The 23,131-nt window shown below is 39.4% G+C and overlaps 1 protein-coding gene across 1 annotated transcript; it reads right to left on the bottom strand.

Moving 5' to 3' along the window:
* Positions 1-1,146: 1,146 nt before the first annotated feature.
* trarg1a (trafficking regulator of GLUT4 (SLC2A4) 1a) lies at positions 1,147-22,180 on the bottom strand. Its single transcript, XM_038692291.1, has 3 exons — positions 21,178-22,180; positions 4,080-4,206; positions 1,147-3,481 (listed from the first exon to the last, which is right to left on the bottom strand). The coding sequence occupies exons 1-3, from the start codon at positions 21,586-21,588 to the stop codon at positions 3,471-3,473; spliced, it is 549 nt and encodes a 182-aa protein (XP_038548219.1). The 5' UTR covers positions 21,589-22,180; the 3' UTR covers positions 1,147-3,470.
* Positions 22,181-23,131: the final 951 nt, after the last annotated feature.

Genomic DNA, 23,131 nt, shown 5'->3' with positions numbered 1-23,131 from the left:
GTTAAAAAGCTTTTTGAGTGTGACATTCAAGAAAAGTCTGAGGTTTTAGCTAAACTGTGAACAGTTTTTTTTTGTTTGTTTGTTTTGACAAAATAAAGAGACTACTTATATCTGAAACCCAGAAAAAGCTCTTACCTTCAGTGGTAGAAGAAAGGATTCTTATGTTTCAGGATTGTGGTGTTGTAAGGGTTGCATCAGGCCATTACTCTTCAGAATGTGTATGTGTGGGGAGCTGGCTTTTAAAAGTGCAAAATTTGTCATGAATTCTTCATTTTCCCTTTTATCCCCAGGGCTATCTAAAACCCATAGCTGTGGCAGCTATGATTAATGGTGTTTGTGTACCCGGACTGGTACAGAGTTCAGATATAATAAAAGCAACAGCTGTACAATATAGTGCAGTGCAATCCAATACAACAGCACTGCAGACTGCAGCCTCAATATAGAGTGGAATCAATCAATCTGATTCAGTCTCAATAAAAACTGAACACAAATGTGGGCTTTTATTCTTATAACGTTATATAGGTGTAGCTCCTACTGTGTCCAATCACTGCATGTATTTGAGGTACGCTATCTGGCATTTCTTCTTACTCACAGCGGGTCTGTCAGTCCAACATTTTGGTCCAGTCTGAAAAATCAACAATTATTGCATGGATGGACATAAAATGTTGTAAACACATTCGTTGTCCCCAGAAGAGGAAGGTTCCTGACTTTGGTGATTCTCAAACTTTAGCGCCACCATAAGGCTGTATATAAGGATTTAATTAAATATCTCAACAAATATAAACTGGATTGCCATGGAATCTGGCTCAGATAGTATTTATGTTCCTATCAGGATGAACTGTAACAACTTTGGTGATCCCCTGGCTTCTCAACTTGCATCATCATCAGGTAAAATTGTATTTGTCCAATTCTTTGGTTTATGCTTGAATCCAGTCCCTATCATCCTGAGCAGTACTTTTGTATTTAGTGCGAATTTGCTAATGGTAGCATGCTAAACTAAGTTAGTGAACATAATTCCTGCTTTACATCCACATGTTGCTGCATGGCTGTAAACCCTTATTTTGAAGTCTTCTAAACTCATTTCTGCCTGTTTCTGGCTGTCAACACACAGGTCTTCATAAACAGTATAATCGAAAAGCAAAAAACTTGGACCATGCATGGTAACATTTATTCAAGACATGCAAAATGTACACCACAGAGATGAAAACGGGCACATAACAGTACAGTGGAAAAGAAACACTGTAACCTACAGGAATGAAATGAAGGTTTGAACTGTTTTACTGACAGAGCAGAGCTTATAGGCTAGACCGCTGTCTCTTAAACACCAGTTTCAGAGAGGTCTGTGAAGATTCTCAGCCATCAAGATCAAAATTTTCCAGCCCTTGATTTTAACCCACCTTGGGCAGTTTCAGAGATTATGGAACATTTGTACAGAGTGTAACACTACAGCAGCCTCTGTGATCTACATAGATTACACACATGTTGTAATTGAGCAACAATTTAATGTACTAAAAAATGTTTGGTAGTAAGGGGGATCTTTGGATTTTGCTGCTTTCAGATGTTTGGATAAAGAATAATTCTTATATACAACTATGAATTGGAATGGAACTGACAAAAAAACACATTTTGCACAAAGCATTGTGCTTTATAGTGTTGATAGATGACATAATTGGAGTTGTTCAGCCTTACAGTTATGATGCTCAGTTTAGGACTTTAGAAGAATCACTGAATAGCTGCATAGTCTGATAAACTTCATCAACAGTCGTAATTAGCTGGTGTTTCTCCTGTTTCACTTGTATGAGCCCTTAAACAACCACTTGAACTCAACAAATGCCGTAAGTTTTTATCACTTGAACGAGACTTTGACCAAATGATTCCTGATTTAAATTGCACAAGATAATAAAAAAGAAACATTAAGGCCCAAAGAAAAGCTGTGGATTTAAACAATGCTACATGGTCTTACAGTGATGTTACCAGTGTTTGTAGCATAAGCCTGTAATGTGTCAATACAACAGTCCTGCGTAGTCACAGGGGATTTAATACAGTCACTTCTTTCTGGCCAATCCAGACAAACTTGTGACATGCTTGGATTTTCTATAAAGATCATTTAAATGCTATTTGTTGTTACTGAATCAAACTCAAACTCATAGGCCTGTTCATTTACAAAAAATAAATGTGTGTTAAGCCTGTTTGGCCCATAGCATGCGTACATATTGCATAATATATTTCCCATATAAATACATTTCATACCAATACAAGGAGCAGAAAAAACATTCAGTGAAACAATGGCATTTAACAGTCCATGTATAACAATGGAAGAATGGTAATGGAAGAATGGGGAGCGATGGTGTACAAAGGTGGTAGGTACAAGTACAAGGTATTATGTAAAATGGAGTTTAAGATGAAGGTACTGAAACAAAACTGAAGGACAGCAGCCACTTAGTCAGGTCTTGTGGTGAAGAATTAGAGGATGTGAAAGGAAGGAATTAAAAGATGGTGGGAGGTCTGGCATGCGTTTCAGTCTCTGCCAGAGCAAGGCAAGGTTCAAGATATTTTGAAGAGACTTTGAAGGTCAGATCACAGTCCTCACGCATTCTACAGTGGCTGGACTCGCATAATGTACTTTTCCACGTGCAAACCTGTTAGCCTCTCTAACTTCTTAATAAGAAAAGAGACAACCAATAACAGTCAAAAGGAAGGCAGAAGTTTGGTTATCTACATTCAGGCATGCAGTTGGTCTCAATTTTGTTTTAGTCCAAAACAATTATAACAAAAATTTAAAATGTGTTCCCTGCCCCTTTTCACGAACCCATGGATAATCCACTGATAATCCAAGTGCTAAGAAAGCAGCCATAGTGACTCTTAACAAACCCAGCACCTCTTGGCATACAAACATTTTATAAAATGTACATCTATATATATATATATATATTCATGGATCCATATTTCAAATATATTTGTAGCTGTAGATGCTTTGAATGCATGAGGTTCAGTTAGGAATATATGAGGATTAGATGCAGCTGTCCAAAAAGTCCAAACCCAGAATCCGTTTTTTCAAAGGAGCCCCATCCCAGACATAAAAAATGTCTATTGTTCACACTCTCCTTATAAGACCATCCTCTTCATTTTAAGAAGTCCATTACTCCAAAAAGAAACATTTATCCTCCTGACCACATACAAATCTGCATTTTCTTTTTCCTCTGTTTTAACCTGAACTTTTCTACATCAGGCTTTTCGTTATTTTTGACAAGCAAATGTAACTGGATTCTAATGCATGCATCTCTGAATTATTTTTTTCATTTGTTTACTTGCTGCAGTACTTTCTCTCATGAATTGCCTATTATTTTTTTTGCATTCTGAAGGTGGTCATGATGTTAGGATTTTTTTCTTTGGAAAGGGCTGTTGTTTTCCTTGTTGTTGCATCTGTGGTTTGGCTTCCACGGTTCAGTTTTTCCCTTAGGCCCTCCACGTCATTGGGACACTAGGAAAAGAAAGAACAGTAGAAGCGTGGCATCGTCAGAGAAATTCAGGTCTGACACAAACACAGCTTAAGGCCACCATCAAATTCCTTATTTTGGCTGGTGTGGCGTTTGTAGCCGCCCTTGCTGCACAGTCAGCCCACTACACTTGCTACAGTGCCAAATCAATCTGCACATATACCCCCCCCCCCCCCCCCCACACACACACAAGGCTTGGAAATGTGCTGAGTTCGGACATAGAAAAAAACACATCTCATGCTTGTGAGGTAGTGTCATATATCACCATGTAATGCAGTTGTTGTTGTTGTTGTTGTTGTTGAACACTTGTTGTTAAAGTCCTGTGTGTGTCTGTGAGTGGGCATTTGCAAGCGAAAGTCCAAACATGATATTTTATGTATGCACAATTCACTGGACGTTATTGCCGCTTCACCAAATACTGTGTGTAAATGTGAGTCATTATCACACATTACACTATATTACACTATATGTGACATATATGGTAGCGACTCTTCTCAACTACTGAGTAGGTTTTACCCTGGCATTTATTTTACAGACATCATTGTATTTTAAAATTTGTCCTTCTTGTCTTTGTTTCTGTACCTGAAACTGAGACGTAGACTACGATGATGACAACCCCCAAAATGATGGCAACGATGCTGAGCAGACGAGCCAGGCGACCCAGCCTCCTGGCCCCGTCAATATCCCCCACCTGGAGACTGTTTCTGGACTGGAGACACACAAAAGCACAGGGTATTACCAAGAGGAATATGAATGATAATGTTAAGCAAGGCATAGATATATAAGATGTTACTTAATACATAATAATTGTAGATCAAACCATACCACATAAGGGTAATATTTGTCTGGGGAATCAAAACTTATAATACTGGGAGTAAATGCTCTACCAGGATATAGTGTGATAACACTCAATGTGAATGTGTTACATAATCCAGAGAACGATGTAAAGTTACTGCTAAAATTAAACATACATGATTTTTTTGTGCACACCCTCTCTAACTCTGTTGATGTTTTTTCCCCACATACATCAGTGTATAAGAGAGGAGTGGCCACATTACTCCCTAACAAGGTACATTTTCAACACCAAACCACTTAAATTAAAGATAAGAAAGGTCACTATATTCTTGTTAAAGAGTTGAGATATCACAAAGAAGTTGCTTTATTTAATGTGTATATTCCATCAGGTCATGATAGATCATTTATCAAACAAACAAACATGACTCTACTAATTTGCTTACTGTTAGAAACTGTTAAAGATGTATGGAGAGACTGTCACTCCGCAGAAAAGCAATTTACTTATTACTCCAATTGCAAGGCAGAATACTCCAGGTCAGATAACTTTATTCTGTTGCTGATTGGCACAGGATGAGTAAATGCTAAACAGGTGTTAGACATCCCACAGAACACATTTGCCGATACTACAGTATCGCCTTGAATTGAAACATTATCTTAACTACCCATAGAAACAAAGAAAAGCAAAGATATTTATTAGAATTACAGTCAAAAACAAAAAAACTAGAAATTCAACACTATTCAAATAGATCCACAGATTTTGGTCCAACTAAAATGTTATGAAACCACTTTTGAAGTTAGCAAACTCCTATCATGGAGATTATTATAACAACAGAGTGAGAGGATTATTTATAAAAAGAAATAATTAAACATGTCATAAACTTGAAGATCTTCAACAAATTTCTTTGAGGCCTGTACTATAAGGATATATACCCACAACCTGACGTTGTTGATACCCCAGTGTTGCTGATACACCAAAGCTGATCAGTTCTTCAAAACTCTGGCCATCTCTTGACTGAAGGCGAACAAAACACCTGGGTCTGATGGTTTCAGAGCCGAATGGTTTAAAACCCTAAAGCCTGAGTTAACGCCAGTGCTCCCAAGGTGCTGTACCACACTCTTAAAGAGGGACAAACACCCCAATAATGGAGCGAGGCAATATCAGTAATCTCTACAGAGGGAAAGGATAAGGGGGAGTGCAGTTCAAATAGGCCTATATCCATTTATTCCATAAATACAGACTGCAAACTGTTTGCAGTATATTATCTCTGAACTAATAGACCCGGGTCAAACAGGGTTTTCCAGCAGAGACAAACATGAGACAATATTAGACACTGCACTTGATTGATTATTTGATTAAAGAATATATCAGTGCCACGTAGACACAGTTTTGTTGGGTGGGGTTATCCCTACCAGGTATTAGAGCAATTTGGCTGTAATGAGAGATCTGGACAATGTATTAGATCATGTTATCCATCCCCCATGTCATGATCCTGTCTGTGTGTCTTGTTTGGGAGTCTGAGTTTAGTTCCATGTCCTTAGTTCATGTTTTGGTAATCATTCCTGGTCCTTGTTTGTATTATTGTGGTTTGGTCTCCTCTGTACTCTGGGTTCTAGTTCTGTGTTCTCATTTAGGTTCTGGTTGTTTGTAACTTGTGTGTGTGTTTCTGTCTTCTTGGTTATTCACTCTGCCCCATGTCTGCTTGTCTAGTGTTCTGTTTCCCCCCTGCTGTCTCTCTGCCTGCCTGCTTGTCTCTCTGCCTCGTTAGCCCTGATCCTGCTCACCTGTGTTGCTCCCGTCCCACTAGTTAGTCCCTGTGTATATGTATGCCTGCTTGTCTCTCCAGTCTTTGTCACGTCCTTGCGTCTAAAGTTGAGTGTTCCTGCCTGTTCCTTTGTCTTCCTTGTTCTGGATTGTTCCCTGTGTTTGGGATCGCCTTGTGTTCTGGAGTACCTTTGTTGGACTTTGCCTCGAGCTCCTTGTAAGCCTGTTTAAGTTAGTTTTTTGAATTAATAAACATTTTTGAACTGCAACCTCCTCGCCTTGCCATTGTCTGCATTTGGGTCCTCGCCCCAGTCTGCACTCATGCCCCAATCCGTGACACCCCATGGCTAGAATGAGAATTCATAGGCACCTATTCCAACTCATTGGGTTGGAAAGAAGGTGTCTGCCCACTTAGCCCCGCCCTTTTTTGGATGGATCCAGTAATTAATGGTAGTTAAATTAGAGACCTTAAATACAAGATAAGCTTATTTGTGGGCGATTAAAAATGGTCTACTTTGATTAAATATTTCAGTTTGGATCCCAAAAAACATTTCCTAAATTTACTAAAGTAACTACAGTCCTGGTATTAAGAGCCATTAAAGAAGACGTCCCTATTACTAGACATGTCAAGCCAAATTGAAACAATGTACTGCCACAGAGTTTCACAGGGTTGGTGGTTGGATCCCTGGCTCCTCCTGTCCTAATTTTTTTGTTGGGCAAGACACTGAACCCCAATGTCTCCATCAGTTATAGTTGAAATTGTCTTTTTCAGATTGGCAGTTTGGGATTGATGGAAGGATGTGAATTGCAGAGCCAATTGAATGGAGTAGGTGAGCGCAACAGTGTGAAGGGATTGTCGATCAACTTAATGTTGTATGTATATTACTTTATGTATGCTGCAGATGTGGAGACAGGATGATTTGTGTATGTGTGTGTGAGGCATGACAGATGGAGCCTCAGTGTTTGTGCATTGCTCTCACGTGTGAGAGTCCCAAAACAACAAATCTCATACGGTTGATATCACAATCTTCTCATCAGCCTTGGTTTGCATTTAATTGGTCTGCTTTTAATTTGTGATACTGATATATACACATATGACTGTACATGGCACATACACAAGGGTCGTAAAAAACAGTGCAAGGGAAACACACTCACACACACACACACACAAACGATTTGGTTCTTGTCATTGATTTTGGTGTAAAACAAAGGTTCAATTTATGTAATGTCAATTTTCTGTTGAGTAAAGTCTTAACTCATTTTATATATGTAACTAAAGATAATTGTCTATTTGTTTATTAAATAGTAATAACAAAATAAATACTAAATAATAATAAATTAAATAGGTAAATAGTATATGAAAGAGTGTAACAAACAAATTAAACTTCTGTTTACTTCTGACCAAAAATAAGCCCATCAAACTATCACAAATACTCACTAATTCACCAGACTCTTGTTTGAGTAACATTTGATATATATATATATATATATCCTGCTGCACACACACATTTTCGAGTGGCCTTTTATTGTGGCCAGCCTAAGGCACACCTGTGCAATACCCATGCTGTCTGATCAGCATCTTGATATGCCACACCTGTGAGGTGGATGGATTATCTCAGCAAAGGAGAAGTGCTCACTAACACAGATTTTGACAGATTCGTGAACAGTATTTGAGAGAAATAGGCCTTTTGTGTACATAGAGGAAATCTTAGATCTTTGAGTTCAGCTCATGATGAATGGGGGCAAAAACAAAAGTGTTGCGTTTATAATTTTGTTCAGTGTATATTGATTAAAGACCTAACAAATGTGCCACAGGCAGGGTAGGAAAGTCGTAAAGAATGAATTAAAGATCCATTAGAAAATATTTTTTTCTCATTTAATGTGATTTGTTGACAGTGAGAAACATATAGACCAGTGGTTCTCAACCTTTTTTGGGCCAGCACCCCCCTATCCATTATCCAGGTCCCTTACCGCCCCCCCATCAAAAAAGATGTTTGCTATTTGCCCTGAATATTGTTGTTTTTTTATTGTTACTATTGTTATTAAAAACATGGAAAAAGTAACAAAAAAAGTAATTATATTTAAGTGAATGTTCCTCCCAGAAACTGTGTGTGAAGCCAGATACTGTTTTCTTGGATGGGGAACTTAATAAGTGAGGGGGTATGGGGGTCCTCCCCCAGAAGGTTTTGAGCATTAAACGCTTAATTTCCTGCATTCTGGTGAAAATTTCTCCTCCAATGTATGCCTTTTCTGCACCAATTTAATTTTTTATTTGGAATTGTCTAAAATTTGGAATATATAATAATAACACAATATAATGTAGTGAGGCTTTCAGGCATTCTTATTGCTTTTAAATATTTTTTCCTGTAGATCAACTTATTTAATATCATCCCTGCTGAGTCAACACACATGATTAAGTCTTACTTCCTCTTTTGTGGGGAAGTTCAATTCAATTCAATTTTATTTATATAGCGCCAAATCACAACAACAGTTATCTCACAGCGCTTTTCATAAAAGAGCAGGTCTAGATCATACTCTATGATGCTATTTACAGAAGCCCAATAATTCCCACCAAGAGCAAGCACTTGGTGACAGAGGCAAGGAAAAACTTCCTTTTAAGAGGCAGAAACCTCGAGCCATGACCATCTGCCTCAACCTGGTTGGGGGTGAAGGAGAGAGAGAGAGAGAGAGAGAGAGAGAAAGAGAGAGAGAGGGAGGGCAGGAGAGGAACAGAGAGAAAAAGAGAGGGATGGAAGGAGAGAGAGGGGAGGAAGTAACCTATTAAAATGTGTTTGTGGCCCCTTTTCATCTCAGTGATATATTAATCCGTTTTAATCAGTTATTGACTGGACCTTATTAGCTCATCTGTTAATAACTTATCATATCATAACTCAGTGTTTTCCACAGAATGACAGTGTAACTGTGGCGCAGCTATATACAGCATGCTAGCCTCGAAAACCCAGCTGTATTTTAACGTTATCTTAGCTCTCCTTATTAGCTAGGCTCCTTAAATGCTTGCTAATAACTTTTAATAGCTGGGTCACGAGGGAGAGAGAGCGATAGATCGAGGGAGGGGTGAGAGAGAGAGGGACAAACAAGAGTATGTGCTCCGCAGTAGGCGCTGCCTGCAGCTCTGCAGTCAAATACAATTTTAAAAAAATCGAAAATCAATGTGTGGTGGACAGTGGTGATATTGTGGCGGGCCGCCACAAATAAATGAACATATGGGAAACACTGTAACTTTTCTGCTAATGTTCAAAACTTTTTGCACATTCAGAATCTCTCCCACTTATCTGTGTTCTCTGACATGTAAAGAAAAAAAGTCGTAATAGGAGACTAATTAGCCTATTTAAATAGAGTTCAAAATATTTTACAACATGCCCTATACTGCATTATGTTACTGATTCGCTGGAAGTATCCCCTCGACTGTCTGACAGACACAGATCTGGATGAGACGAGGAGGTGCTCGAATGCCGGGGGAAAACGAAACTAACCGACAACACCTGTTATCAGGCAGAAATCTCACGACAAATGTTAAAACATGTTAACTTCAGCACCACTGATAAAGTGCTAACAGTCCCCAACAGAGCAAGTCAGGACATTTTATAGCCTACTGAAACTCCTGTATATGTCCGCTTTGGCAAAAACTGTCTGCAACTCACAGCACGAGGTGGGTCCACGTCACTCGCTGGTGTCGCAGTGAAGTTGCTTTCAGGGTAAATCCGACAGCACAAAATGCCTCTTGTAAATGTGTAACCACTGCGATAACAAGAGGTTCATGGTATATTCCTGAGAGAAATAAACACTTTTCCACCAAGAAAGAGAGCGTCAGTTTTCCAGAGTTTACACAGTAAACGCCATGTGGGTAAAATTTTAGAGATGATTCTCTGACTTCCCGTTCCCATGAAGGCAGCAGGAAGCTGCACCACAAGTATAGCTGACAGAGAAAAAATCCACCGTCTCACCCAGGCGCAGTGGACTAAACTGGCAGGTTTTAATGTTGCAGACCACAGTTTTTTTTGCAAGTAGTTTAAAGTTTAAACTTCTATTGTGGTGAATCTTTGGTGTAAACTCGCCTTAGAATTTCCAACCAGCAAACGACCCCCAAAAGCAGCTCAGCGGCCCCCTTTCCAAAATATTGCTTCCAGCGCCCCCCATCCTCCTCGGAACGCCCCGTTGAGAAACACTTAATGCGGCATTAAGACCAACCGCGAATTTTCGCCTCGCGACGCCTCGCGACGCCTCGCGCGTGAGTACATTCGCTGCAAGTGTTCACACACAACGTGAGAAGGCGATTTTAAAGCGATAACGTGAATAAACGGAATAAACACAACTCGCCATTACTACAACTGTATGAACCCAAAGTAAAGATTTTGCTGTGATTAAATAGCAATAAACGGATTAACATTTGTTAAACATATGAATTCATGCTTTGTCAGGTCTGCCAGCAAGACAGCAGGACAACAACTTCTAAAATGTTTGTTTTCTGAATGGAGTTTGGATCAATCAGGGCTATGCTAACTTGTTCACAGTAAAGTACAACGATAGCTGGAATAAAGTTACATACACATGTTTTCTGAACCCACCAGTTAGTTCAACCTCCTCGCTTTCTTTTCTCCAAGTAATGTCCAGTTTTGTCCGGTTTTTATTTAAATATGAGGTCGTAGTCCGACAGAGCTAACGACACTCTGAAACCGGATGTGCACGGAAGCTAGCTGCTGAGAAACTCCAGTGAAGATAAATCAACAAAATCCCCAAAACTGAAGTAAAAAGCTAATTTAATAAAATCAGTTAACTCCGAGCTCCTCCCTCGAGTAAACGGCATAGTTGTCAGAGCAGAATCTGACCGACTACGGGTGTTTATTTGTCCAATGGTTGCAGCGCTGCTCCCTGCTCCTCTCCCCCAAGTTTAGCAACTCTCAGCCGGCCAGCAGATTTTACGTACGGACAGTCTCAACACTGATAGGCTATTGCGACTCAGCGTCATGTGACTTCTTCGCTTGAGTTGAAAATATTCAACTCATGCAAATTTCTTCACGTTGCTGGCCCCACCCCCTTCGCGTCGTTTCGTGCCGCCTGACAGGAAATCGTGGCTCTACGCATCTTTGCATTGACTTTGTATGTAAACTCACCGCCCCGAACGCTCGCTTCGCTTTTGGTCTGAAAGCACCATAGACAAACCCTGCCTGTCTTATTCCTTTAAATTAGTACATGAATAAAGTCAAGAGAAGTAGCAGCATAGTTTGATTACACCTGTTAAGACTTTATGCAAATTATATGTCACATAACAGTCAGGAATAAACATGATGCATAGGTTTCATGTTAGAGATGAAAAAAGTCAACAGGAAGTCTACAATTGGTTAACTGAGTGCAGCAGTGGCAATGAAAGACCCATGATAACAACAATGATACAAATGTGATGTGACAGCTAATGGCTGAAAAGAATTGTTTTTCTTTTAGCTCTAATCAAGAATTACAGATTGTACTGAGGTAAGGAACAACAACACTGGACACTGGAGTGTAGGAAAAACATTGCCTGATCTGATGCATTCCACTTCCTGCTGTCTCACTCTGGTTGTGTGACTCAACACATCCATCACGCAGAGTGAAAATATTGCAGTCTGGTGGTAGTGTGATGGTGTTGATTACTTTTGCATGGCACTCACTGAGCCCTTTTTATAATGAACCCCTTTATGCCAGCAATTCCAGCCTAACCCAGAGATTTCATTCTTAGGGCACCATGCAAGGAAGTAAAAACTGTCCAGGAATGCTTTCATAAGCAAAATCAGGTTATGCAGTGGCCTGTCCACTCATTAGATTTCAATCCAGAGCTACGCAGTACCAGCTGGTGTAAGTCAGCCTGAGTTACCATCCCTGTGGAGGGGTTTTAACTACTTTTTGTACCCATGATAAACTGAGGCTGTTTGGAGGTCAGACTCAGGAGGTAAAACAGTATTAGAGAAGTGAAACTCATACTCTGTGTTAAAGTGAATGTTACAGCAACGAACAAAAAGAGAAGTTGAAGAAATCCCATGTAACAAACTTCCCATGCAATAATGCCATGTGCTTGTTTCTGTGATGGCACCATCCTTTACTTTTTAGACCTGAAGAAAACTTAAGAGCTGTCCATGGTGCTGAACATGTCTTTTTAAACCAGAGGCTGTGTGTGCAGTGCAGCAGGAAATTGGCCTCTCACTCCCCTCATCTATATTAAATCGCACAACTATATTTTTGTAGGATGCTTTTCTTCATAAAGATAATGTATATTAATAGGCAATCATTTATATATATGTATATATATATATATATACATTTTGTAAGGACAAATGATTGCCTATTAATGAATTATTAACTAAATTAACAGCGCCAAGACATCATTGTAATAACTTGACTATTATATTATCATGACTATTATATTTACCCTCAATAAATGATTAATCATTGTGGGAAAAATCATAGACGAAAGAAAGGGAGAGGTGTAATGTGAAAAGTTATTACACTGGGAAAATATGCCTGAAATAAAATTTATGAATTCATTTTTAGAGTAGACTAAGAAGAGTAGTGTTTTTGTAATGTAATACACAAAATTTTAATTTCATTTGCTACTTTTATTTATTAATAAATTGTTTCCCCCACTGGGAGTTTTACAAATTTCAACACAGAGATGGAAGGGACTCCCCAGTATCACCTCAGAAGAAAATCTAAAACAATGCATTTTAAATCACAATTTACGTACTTCACTCACTTAGTCAATACTGAGGGAGCACAGTTTGGGTTGCCTCAGTAAAGATTAGACTGTAGAGAGAGAGAGAGACTCCCCCCCATCCTACCCTACCCCCCACCCTACTCGATCTCCTAATACTGACTTCATCCTCTCACTCCCACGAGCTCTCTGTCTCCAGGCTGTCTCTAGTGTAGATCACACAGTGCACTTTGTGCAGGTGGGTGGGGACAGAGAAAACGCATGGTGTTCCACTGATATTGTAATCTCTTTTTTATGTTTTTAAATGTTTTTTATGAAAATATTAATATTTTGGATCTCAAAAATATGATCTTCACTGCTTGTTGAATTTCCCTTGAATGTCACATGAAAGAGGGTTTGTCATGGCAAGTAGTCTCTCTTAGATTTTTTTCAAGGCAGTTAATTTAATATAGTTAACACAATTAACTTAGGCTTTAATTCACATTACTTGTGAGAAATCGCAAGTAATGTGAGTTCAATCCCTCACTGTGACCCATCCACCAATGTGTCCCTTAGCAAGACACTTAACCCCTAGCTGCTCCAGAGGCGTGTGACCTCTGACATATATAGCAATTGTAAGTCGCTTTGGATAAAAGCATCAGCTAAATGAATAAATGTAATATAATGTAATGTGATACTTCAAAAGCATAATAATGCCTTTAAAAGACAAAAAGACAGACAATAAGACATTTAATTTGCAAAAAGTAATGTAAATGGAGGGGTAATTCTAAAAATAAAAACCTGATTCATATTTTAAGTAGGCTCTCAAAGTGACTTAAGCCACAAAAGCTAAATTAATGCATGGACCAATGGGCTCCTGACAGTAAAGAGTTCTTAGAAACACAGGGACACACATCAGCTTCTCACTTCCAGGACTGCAATGTGAAGCTATGGTACAAACCCAGTCCCAGTGGAGCCTGTATTGATCCTGACTCACATCACAGAGAAAAGCAACATCAGCACCTCAAATCAATAGAAACAGAAAACACTGCTCATTTATTCTGCTTAGAAAAAAAGCATCAATGAAACAAAGTTAGATTTTAAAAATTATGATGTTTTCCATCCATCATAAAAAGAGAAGCATAATAAATAAATAAACAAATAAATAAATCAATCAATCTGTATTTATTAATATATAATAAGTATTCTATGTCAGCATCAGTTTAATAAACCCAGACTTTTTTTGATGTTTGCCTCAGGGACTGCAAGAGACTTAGTGTGAGTGGATGTGCGTCTGTGTGTGTGGTATGTGAGGTTAGTGGGAGGCATCCTTCTCTTGGCTGATGAATGTCTATATTGATTCACAGTGAGAGTAAGCCTGGTCATATTTGTTTTCTGAATGGGATATTCTACCCTCAGAGTGTCTTGTCCAGTGTTCATTGTGCTACATGTGTGCACACCTGCTACACACACACACACACACACACACACACACACACACTACTCTCTCTATGTAGTTCCTGTGTTCAGAAGAGGAAGGTGGAGGCTAGTAACTCAGTAAGTGCTCCATTTCTCTCTTGTCATTAATAATGAAGAGCCAGCAGCAGCCTGGCGGAGAGGGACAGAGCCAGGAGCTGCTGTGTAGTTATGTGGCCAGACTGGTTTATTTACATTTACACCCATTATTTCCTATGAAACATTAAATTATTTTATAAGTTTTTCTCCATACCTTTCATGTTATGTATCCCTCTTAAAAGTGTATTCCCCGTTTTGGTATGGATTTAACCTAATTTTAAAAAGTTGTTCAAAATTCAAGGTTTATGATAATTTAGTATTTTGAGTCATATTCAAGCCCTAAAAGAGAGAGAACAAGGCTGCTGGCAGTCTGTTAGTTTAAACCACTTTGGTCCGGTTGGGTGTAAATAGCACCACGGCCTCTAGGGGCCGCTAACAGGGCTTTTAAACTCAGTCTTGTTACACTTGAATCTGCATTAAAATTGCAAACCACTCCATGCGGTCAGATGATCAAATCTGTCCGACCCATGATGGCAAAGCTCTCATTCTTGCAGCTATAAAATGCATTATAGCTGCTGCAACTCATACATTTTAATTGGATCTATATCTTGGTTAGCTTGTGAACAGGAAACACAGTTCAAATGAGCTAACTAAGTGTTAGCGCCACAAAAAAGAGGCCAAAACGGTATATGCCTTATTGCATTTGGTACATCAGTAATAAATCAACCACTGTCAGACTGTCTTATTTAAATAATCCAAGTGTCACAATTTAGTTCATAGAATATAAAGATTAATGGAGTATGCAGCTTTTGGTAATGTTTTTGTCAAAAAAAAGAATTGTCATTATACAGTACATCTACAAAGTACTGGCTGTCCCGTTCAGAATCAGGCAAACATCTGTAACTAAATAGGCATCAGATTGATACAGGGAAAGGAAGCACTAATTATATTCAGGAACAGGTTTAACCCGTTTTATATACAGTCTATGATTTAACCGCATCCATCAGTGGATTTAGGACAATTAGCAAACTGGATTCCAGACACAACATAAAATGCTATAGTTCCTTACTACCTCAATGTGTAATTTTGAGTCTATATGGTTTATATGAGTCTACAGCCATTCTAGCAGCTCTGTGAGGCTGCACTTAGACACTATTGAGCTAACATGCTCACAATGAGGATGCTGATGTTAAGCAGGTATAATGTTTTCCTTGTTCACCTTCTTAGTTTAGCGTGTTAGCATGCAAACATGACTTATGACTTCAAGCTTAGGCACACTGAACCTGTAGTGAAGTTGTACCTATAAGCACTATCCTGCTTTTGGTGACCTATTATTACCATGAACCTTGGATATAAAAACATACTTTGGGTATCAAAATCCCTCTGCCTATATTTAAATGACTAATAACAATGCTAACAAAAAGAAAAAATGTGTAGAATATGTAGCAATACATAAATATTATTCTGTGTTATTACATTTTCATTCAATGTTAACATCAAAGCTGCTACTTAGGATTACACAATTTCTTTCAATGGATGCCCAAGTAACAAAACCTGATGCCACACCTCCCCCATGCCTCATAAAGCCACGACATGACATTTTTAGCTTTCCATATATTCTATCATATGCACTGTGGAATGATAATATCACAACTTGCACAGGTTTAACACTGCAAATATTAAATACATCCATTTTCATTATAATTATAATATGAGCAGTCTCTGTTTTTTCTGTTAGGCTTTGTACAATTGGCAACAGCAGTATGAAGTGCTCTCCCACTATGTCTGTAGGATTAGATTGCCAATAAGAAGTAATTTACCTATGTGCCCCCCCCTAACAATCATCTATCCATTGCAGCATTGCGAGTCCATATTTCACAGGCAAATCTGCCGAGCGTGCAATAACACTCCTGCAGTTTGGGCCTTCCCATTACTGTGATAGGCTGGTCTGGGCAGTAAAACCCCTGCCTCTCCAATCCCCATAATTGACTGCACATCTTCCGTGTTTGCCAGCCTCAAGCCTTCATCAACAGGGTGTCTATCGGAGATCTGTGGCGGTAGCCAGCTGGAAGTTGGGTTTTAGGTGGTCCTGCTGCTGGAAGTGGTGGTGGATGATGATGGATGTAACTTTTGGCAGTCCTGTCAGACCTAGGTTAAGTAACTTTGGAAAAACTAGCAGGAGACAGCTAGATTTAGAAAGTTTCCAAATGAAAAAATCCCCACAAAGCCACTCCCTGACATTTTCATGCGCAGAGAGTGCACAGGCAGAGTGGTAGAGCTGGTAGGCAGGCAGGTAGGCCAACTGTAAAAGTGCTGTGACAGCCACAGGTGCTGGATTTCTTTTCATTTTTGCAGCATTGATTGATTGATTGAATGCTGTTGGGATGTAAAGACAATTTCAACAAATATAACAAAAAAAATTCTTCAGAAATAAACTGCCCACCCCAGCTTTATTCATTCTGGTCATTTATAGGAATAAAACACGGAAACCTGTCTCGGTGTTTGGTGTTTTGTGTCTGTCATGGCCACCGTAAAAGGATAATGTTAGATTAAGAATTGTTCAGGTTGTTTTCAGGGTAAATGTAGGCAACTCAAATAATTTGGTTAAGGTTAAAGCTGCATAAATAGATTTTTTTTTTGGGACAGTGTAAAAACCTGAAAACACAACACTGACCTAATTGGCACCTTACATAGTTGAAGCAATACCATTTGGAGTTGTGTTTATGTCCTGACTACTCTCCTTTTAGCTCTGTTTTGAGGGAAATGTCTGGTTCTTCAGCTGCTAAATGCTCCACTGTCTGTCTGCTGTTTGGTGCTTTGTTCAAATTAGCTGCTGATAGACTTAAAGGTGATATCGAACTGTAGAGGATCTGAGATCAGAGTCTCATCCCTGTGTTCGTCACAAGTGACCATTTTCATATTAGACAGTCATTTGATGTTTAAAAAATATTGATTTACTTTATTGATTTTATTCATTTTACATACGCTGCTTAGTTTTAAATTGATCATTCATAAGATCTTACATAGTACATACATAAATATCAAGTAGTAGAAAACCTCTTGGCGCGAAATGACACCTGAAACCAGGTCAATGGATGTTAAAGAGACAGCTGTGCACACATCAGCAATGCTCAATGTGGCATTTCATTTCAAACTACTTTTACAAGTTCATCATTCTTTCCTCTTTTCTGTTTACATTCTCTTGGAGTCTGTGCTGTTTCCTCTGACCTCCCCTCATTAATACCATTTTAATAGACTGTTTTGAGCAGTTTCCTTTTTTTTCTATTCAACTTTCCAGAAATGTCCATTTCCCATGGGCAAGGAGAATATTAGCACTTAGTAGTCAGCTTGTACTCTAGGGCTGTATCGTGTGGTATCAACCACATTACTCTTGATTCATTTGTTCACAGCGAGTGTTGTGAACCTCCGTTTTCCTGTTCTGGCCCACTTGCAATTATCTGACATCACTGTGGTATCTGATTCGATTCCTTTCTAATCCAGTGAAAGGAACTACTTTATAGCTATTTGCTGTCTCTCTCACACCCATCTGCCCTTGTAGCCAATGATGTTTGGATCTTCTTTGTGGGGCCCGTATCCCCTTTCCATATACCCAGAAAAGAGAGAGGATGTTGATCGCTGCCACAGAGTTGGCTAACTACTGCAATCTGCCCTCTGCAGAGAGACTAAATTGACTTCTCTCACCTTCTATTGAGTTAGTGGCGAGCTCCAGTTTCTCCTTCCTTCACTTTTCTTTCATCTGCATTCTTACAAAGCCTCTCTCTAGCTATCTCTCTCTCTCTCAAACACACACACACACACACACACACACACACACACACTCTCTCTGTGCCATTAGCAAGTGGCTGACTTGTGAATGTCAGTGGGTTCATGATGATGGCTCGGGGAAGTATACACTGTCTCGTGGATACTGCCTGATATTCCCTTTGGTGTGTAGTGCCCACAGGAGTGATATTACAGAACTAATGGGTTTACTGCATTGCATTTGCCTTGTTTCTCTGTAGATCTGAGTGTTGGCTGCACATTACAAGTCACTGTGCTTGGTTTTATTTTGGTTGTTACTGTTCTTGATGATCCACTGTTTTTGTTTTTTTTTACAACTGCAAAAGTGATTTTTCACCTGAACGTGCAGCATTTGTATTTATTTGTGGTATAAAAAAGAAGTAGAGAGCTTTTCATTTTCGTGAGCAAATCAATATAGAATTTTGAAAGGAAAGTCTTGTAGACTGTAATTTGCCAATTTTGCAATGCCAATATTTGACAAAGACAAACAACAAACCGCTACTGTGTCATGTTTCATTCATCACTTCTGTAGTTTACAAGCCTTAAACATGATCAGCTTTTGAATTTCACTTCCCAAACTTCACTTCACTTACATGCTGTTCACTATTAGCTTTGACCTGGATAGAAGTACAATCCCACTGAAGGAGTCTGTAGTTCAAGTACACACACAAATAATTGCTGTGTCACATTAGTAACAAAAGACAAAGGGGTTTCGTATGATTCAGCAGGGGGATTTGACTCTGATGTACAGTTTCAATACCTGCCCGGAATTGTGTCACTAGTAGTGTCAGTCAGCTAAACACCTTTTTCCCTGAAGATTAATTCCATTACAAATTTAAAGGTGCAGGATTGTTGACCTGCCAACTGTGGAGAAATCCTGCTGTCTCACATTATGTGAATGTATATCTGTGTAATAATCCCCAAGATTTTATTCGGAATGCGTACTACACGTGTGTGCAGCAATCCAACACACACAGTACAGTATGGCATGGTATATAACGACAAACAACTTCTTGATCACTGGGCCCGAAGTTACGTCTTTAATTACCTAATTGAAATAAATTAATGAAATAAATATTGAGCCATTTGCAGTTCTTATCCACCTTTGATGGAGGAGTGTCAAGATCAGAAGTACGGGAGGAATTAAATCGTGCCAGCTATCACATGCACTCTGCAGCTTTGGAGCTTCTTCTAGCAGCATGTTTTACTGTATCAACTTGCACAAATGTAATTTGAAGACAAATTGTGTACAGGCTAGAGTGTCACTTTTTGTGAAGAGAGGGCCATCAGTGAGGTAAAGCCAACATCATAAATGCTGCGCAGTATCTATATTTTTATGAAGCAAAATCATTCATATATTCACCTGTGCCATTAAGTATTGTCAAACACAAAACTGACATTATCCTGCTTGTTAGGTTACATTTGACCTTCACACCACCTTCGTATTTTTACGCATCCAAACGTAAAACCTCTCACAGCCTTCAATAACAACTCCACCATTTTTACTGCAGCCCCTCTCACCGCTGCAGAGGGTGCCAACAAGAACGTGTCCAAACGTGTGTTGTGAGCTGACTGAGGATTGTGTCCCCAGAAAACATTTATTGAATGGCAAGTACAAAACAGTAGCATCATCAGTATCAGTCTTCTGCGGCTGCCCGGCGTGGCCTCAGTGTCTTAGCTGCATCTTGTATCAGCATTTCTTGCATCAAGAAACTTTCAGTGAGAGGATTAATCAAGTGGCATCACGCCTCGAAACCAGAACAACCAGTGGCTGAGTGGCAGCAGCAGACCTGAGATCATTTAAGGCATCAGCATTGAGCTCTAGGTGTGTGTGTTCATATTCAAATTCATGGGTTTATCAAGGACAGAGCTGCTCTTGCTGCAGTTACAAAAGTGGACGCAACACTTTTCTCACAGCAAAATATGCAACATTTGGATGAATTTTAAGATATTCAGTAAGACATCGCACTGGACTGAGGTGAAACAACTGCTCTGCGGAGGTCATTTAACGGCACCTGAGGGATTTGGTGGAGCTGAAAACAGGTTTCACAATCTCTTTTTCTGTTAAATAAATGTAACCCTCACGTGATGACATTAAATTTTTACACTTAAATGCAGTACAGTTGAAGTTACTCTGGTTATGTGTTTAAATTAATTCCATCTACAGTGGACAGACAATAAAAAGTCACATTTCTACTCCAGCCACTGAAGAAAAATGAATCAGTGACTGTTTTGATAAGATCAATCGATCATTTATCCAACAACACCATATATTTTACAGTTCTGACCTTGCAAATTTGTGAATCTGCTGCTTTTATCTGTTTAATATTAATGTAAATCAAATTCCTTTTAACTGTTGGCCAGACAAATGAAGTCTTTAACATATCAGCCTGGGCTCTGTTGATGTGTGATGAGCAATTTAATTTGATATTTTGTTTTAGTAAAAAACAATGTTCTATTAAAGTAATTAATCAATCAAAAAATACATTGACATATCTCTTGGTATACTGATTTATCTGTTCACAATGAATATTTTACTCTAAAGCAGTTTGATGACCACACTCCCACAGACTATTACTGCTCATAGTTAAGAGCAAAATCCACTTTCTCTAAAATATTACTCTCACTTTCAAGTGCAGAAGATAATAAAAACATAATAGATTACTGCAGACATATACAGCTGTTATATAGCTGGACTATTTTCCTTATTTGTCACTTAGGCTACCAACCCTTGATGCTTCCTGGACCAGATTATCTTAATATCAAACATATTTTCAGATTTTGACACTGCTCAACAATGATGTAACATGAACATACCTGTTTACTTGGTGAAGTTTGAAATGACAGACGTGCATATACAATATAGGCCTAAAGACACATTTTGACTCTCCTTTTGATTTCTCCATCAACTGAACTTTTACATTTAATGTCAGATTTAGATAAGGGGCTATTACAGCATCCAGCACTAAGAGGATGCTGTTCATATCATCACCATGTTGCCTGTTCATCACACTGACAAAGCATCTTTACTCGTTCACCCATACATCTCTGCTGCTCCACTCTGTGCTCCAGAATTGACTTCTTGGTAGTTTTCTACAGGGGCAGTTTAATAAAGTGATGCTCACCATGATGGAGTACACAAGAGCGACGATGCTGAGTGGCCAGACGGGGCAGAAGCAGGACAAGATGACGAGGATGAGGTAATCCTTGGGCTTCGGGGTCTCCTGGACGGTCGCGTTCCCAGTGGAGGAGCGGCTCAGACTGACCCTAGACGGGGAGAGGGGGACGGCTGCGGGGGCCAGCTGCCCGGCGGAGCCCGATCTCACAGTGACGCTGTGCCCGTTCTGGTCGGCCTCCAGGCCCTTGTCGCTGTCCACGTTGACCGTGAAGGAGGTGGACATCTTGATCGCATTCCCTCCAGGCTCGGTGGTCACCGCCAGGAGTTTCTCCGTCTCCTGGGAGTCTGCAGGCGGGGGGCCTCCTCCACCCTCTCCCAAGTTGGACTTCAGGAAGTCGGTGTCCGTGTTGATTGCCATGTTAAAGTCTCAATTGAATCAAAATCAGAAATCAGAAAATTTATATTTTTAAAAATTGCATTAAAATTGATTACAAGCCAGGAGACATTCCATAATAGGCTACAGCTGAAAGCAAATGTTTTACAACTTATCTTTAGCTGGGATCAACTTGGGGGTGGGTGGGTTAAAATTAGATTATTTGAAAAATGATGCGCTTTAAAAAGCTCGGGTGTTATCTAATAGATCAAACCCCCTGAAAGAAAAGAATAAAATCAGAGAGGAGATGAAAGGTGGGTGACTCCCGCAGATTGCCCTATCATTCTTCCTCTTCAATCACTTTCCTTCACCTTCCTTCACATCTGCCGTTTGACTCATTTCCGAAGGGGGCTCAGATCAGAAAACCTCCCCTCCTATCGGATACATCCAAGGAGGAACAATTCAGTCAAGAGGAGCTCCTGTCCCGCCTTGATCCAGTCCCACCACTTTCTGTCTGCCCTTTGAAAAGCAGCCTAAACGCCTCTCTTTCCCTTTCACAAGACAAGGTGAAGCGTCTCCTTCGAATCAAACTCCAAGTGAGCCACTTTTCTCTCCTCTCTTCCACTGTCTGTCTACACGCCGCAGCAGCACAGCGACTGTACTCAACTTGGGACCAGTGTAAAGGCACCCATTTTAAAACAGCACACTTCCGGTGACGAAACACAAAACAAAACCAACTCCAATGTCCTGTTTTAAAATGCTTTTAAAGACTTTAAATCGGTTTTGACTGCACTGTATTTATTCTAGTTTACAGAATAGCCAATCTCAGTGTTCTAGTGGCAAATATGTGTTCTTAAAATTCTAAAAAGCTATAAATTACTAAGCCGCCTGCATAGATTCTGCACAAACAGCTCAGATGTTAGAGGAAGGTTGGCTTGTAATTACAGGGGTGCTAGTTCAAAATCTGTCCACATGTTAAAGTGTCCATATGCAAGACACTGAACTTCAAATAACTCCAAATGCAAGCTATTTAAATAGGACCTTTCTCTGAACAAAGGCAATTGCCAAATGACTGCAGTGTAGGCTATAGCCTATAAGAATAAAAAAAAATCAGTTTTAACACATATAATCAGTTAAAAATGTGTTTAAAAGCAAAACACTAAAGACCAAAACAAGCAGATATTAAACACACAATCATTTCCTTTTATTTATTACCTTCCTTCCAAAATCTTACTTCATATGTTTTTATTTTTAATACATTATTGTCGTATCGTACTTCCGATGGGAAATTGTCTTTCTCTGGCTAACTTGACACATCTCCTGTTGGAGCAGGGCAGTCTGCCACTGATCCTCCTCCTCCTCCTCCCACTCCTCCGCCTCCCTTTCTTCTCCTGTCCTCAACATCAGCACCAGTGGTTTATGGAGGAAAGCCAGCAGCGGATTGTGCTGCTATGCAGAATTTTCTGTAGCCTGGTGTTTTAGTCCGGAGCAACATTTCCAGGCCGATATCATAAATCAACTCATTCTGAGTCAATTTTCTAAATAGCACTGAGGATATTCAGGTGTGAAGATTAACAACATGTCTGAC

This window comes from Micropterus salmoides, unplaced genomic scaffold, assembly GCF_014851395.1.
Source record: "Micropterus salmoides isolate LMB-PRFRI ecotype aquatic unplaced genomic scaffold, ASM1485139v1 Ms_hic_scaffold_3, whole genome shotgun sequence".
Classification (NCBI taxonomy): domain Eukaryota; kingdom Metazoa; phylum Chordata; class Actinopteri; order Centrarchiformes; family Centrarchidae; genus Micropterus; species Micropterus salmoides.
This window is presented reverse-complemented; position numbering and strand designations above follow the sequence as displayed.

Bases quoted from the DNA above. Each gene is read 5' to 3' on its own strand.
- trarg1a (XM_038692291.1), bottom strand. From the start codon at position 21,588: ATGGCAATCAACACGGACACCGACTTCCTGAAGTCCAACTTGGGAGAG. The intron at 4,207-21,177 runs GTGAGCATCACT...GTGTGTCTCCAG, and splicing joins CTCTTGTGTACTCCATCATG to TCCAGAAACAGTCTCCAGGT.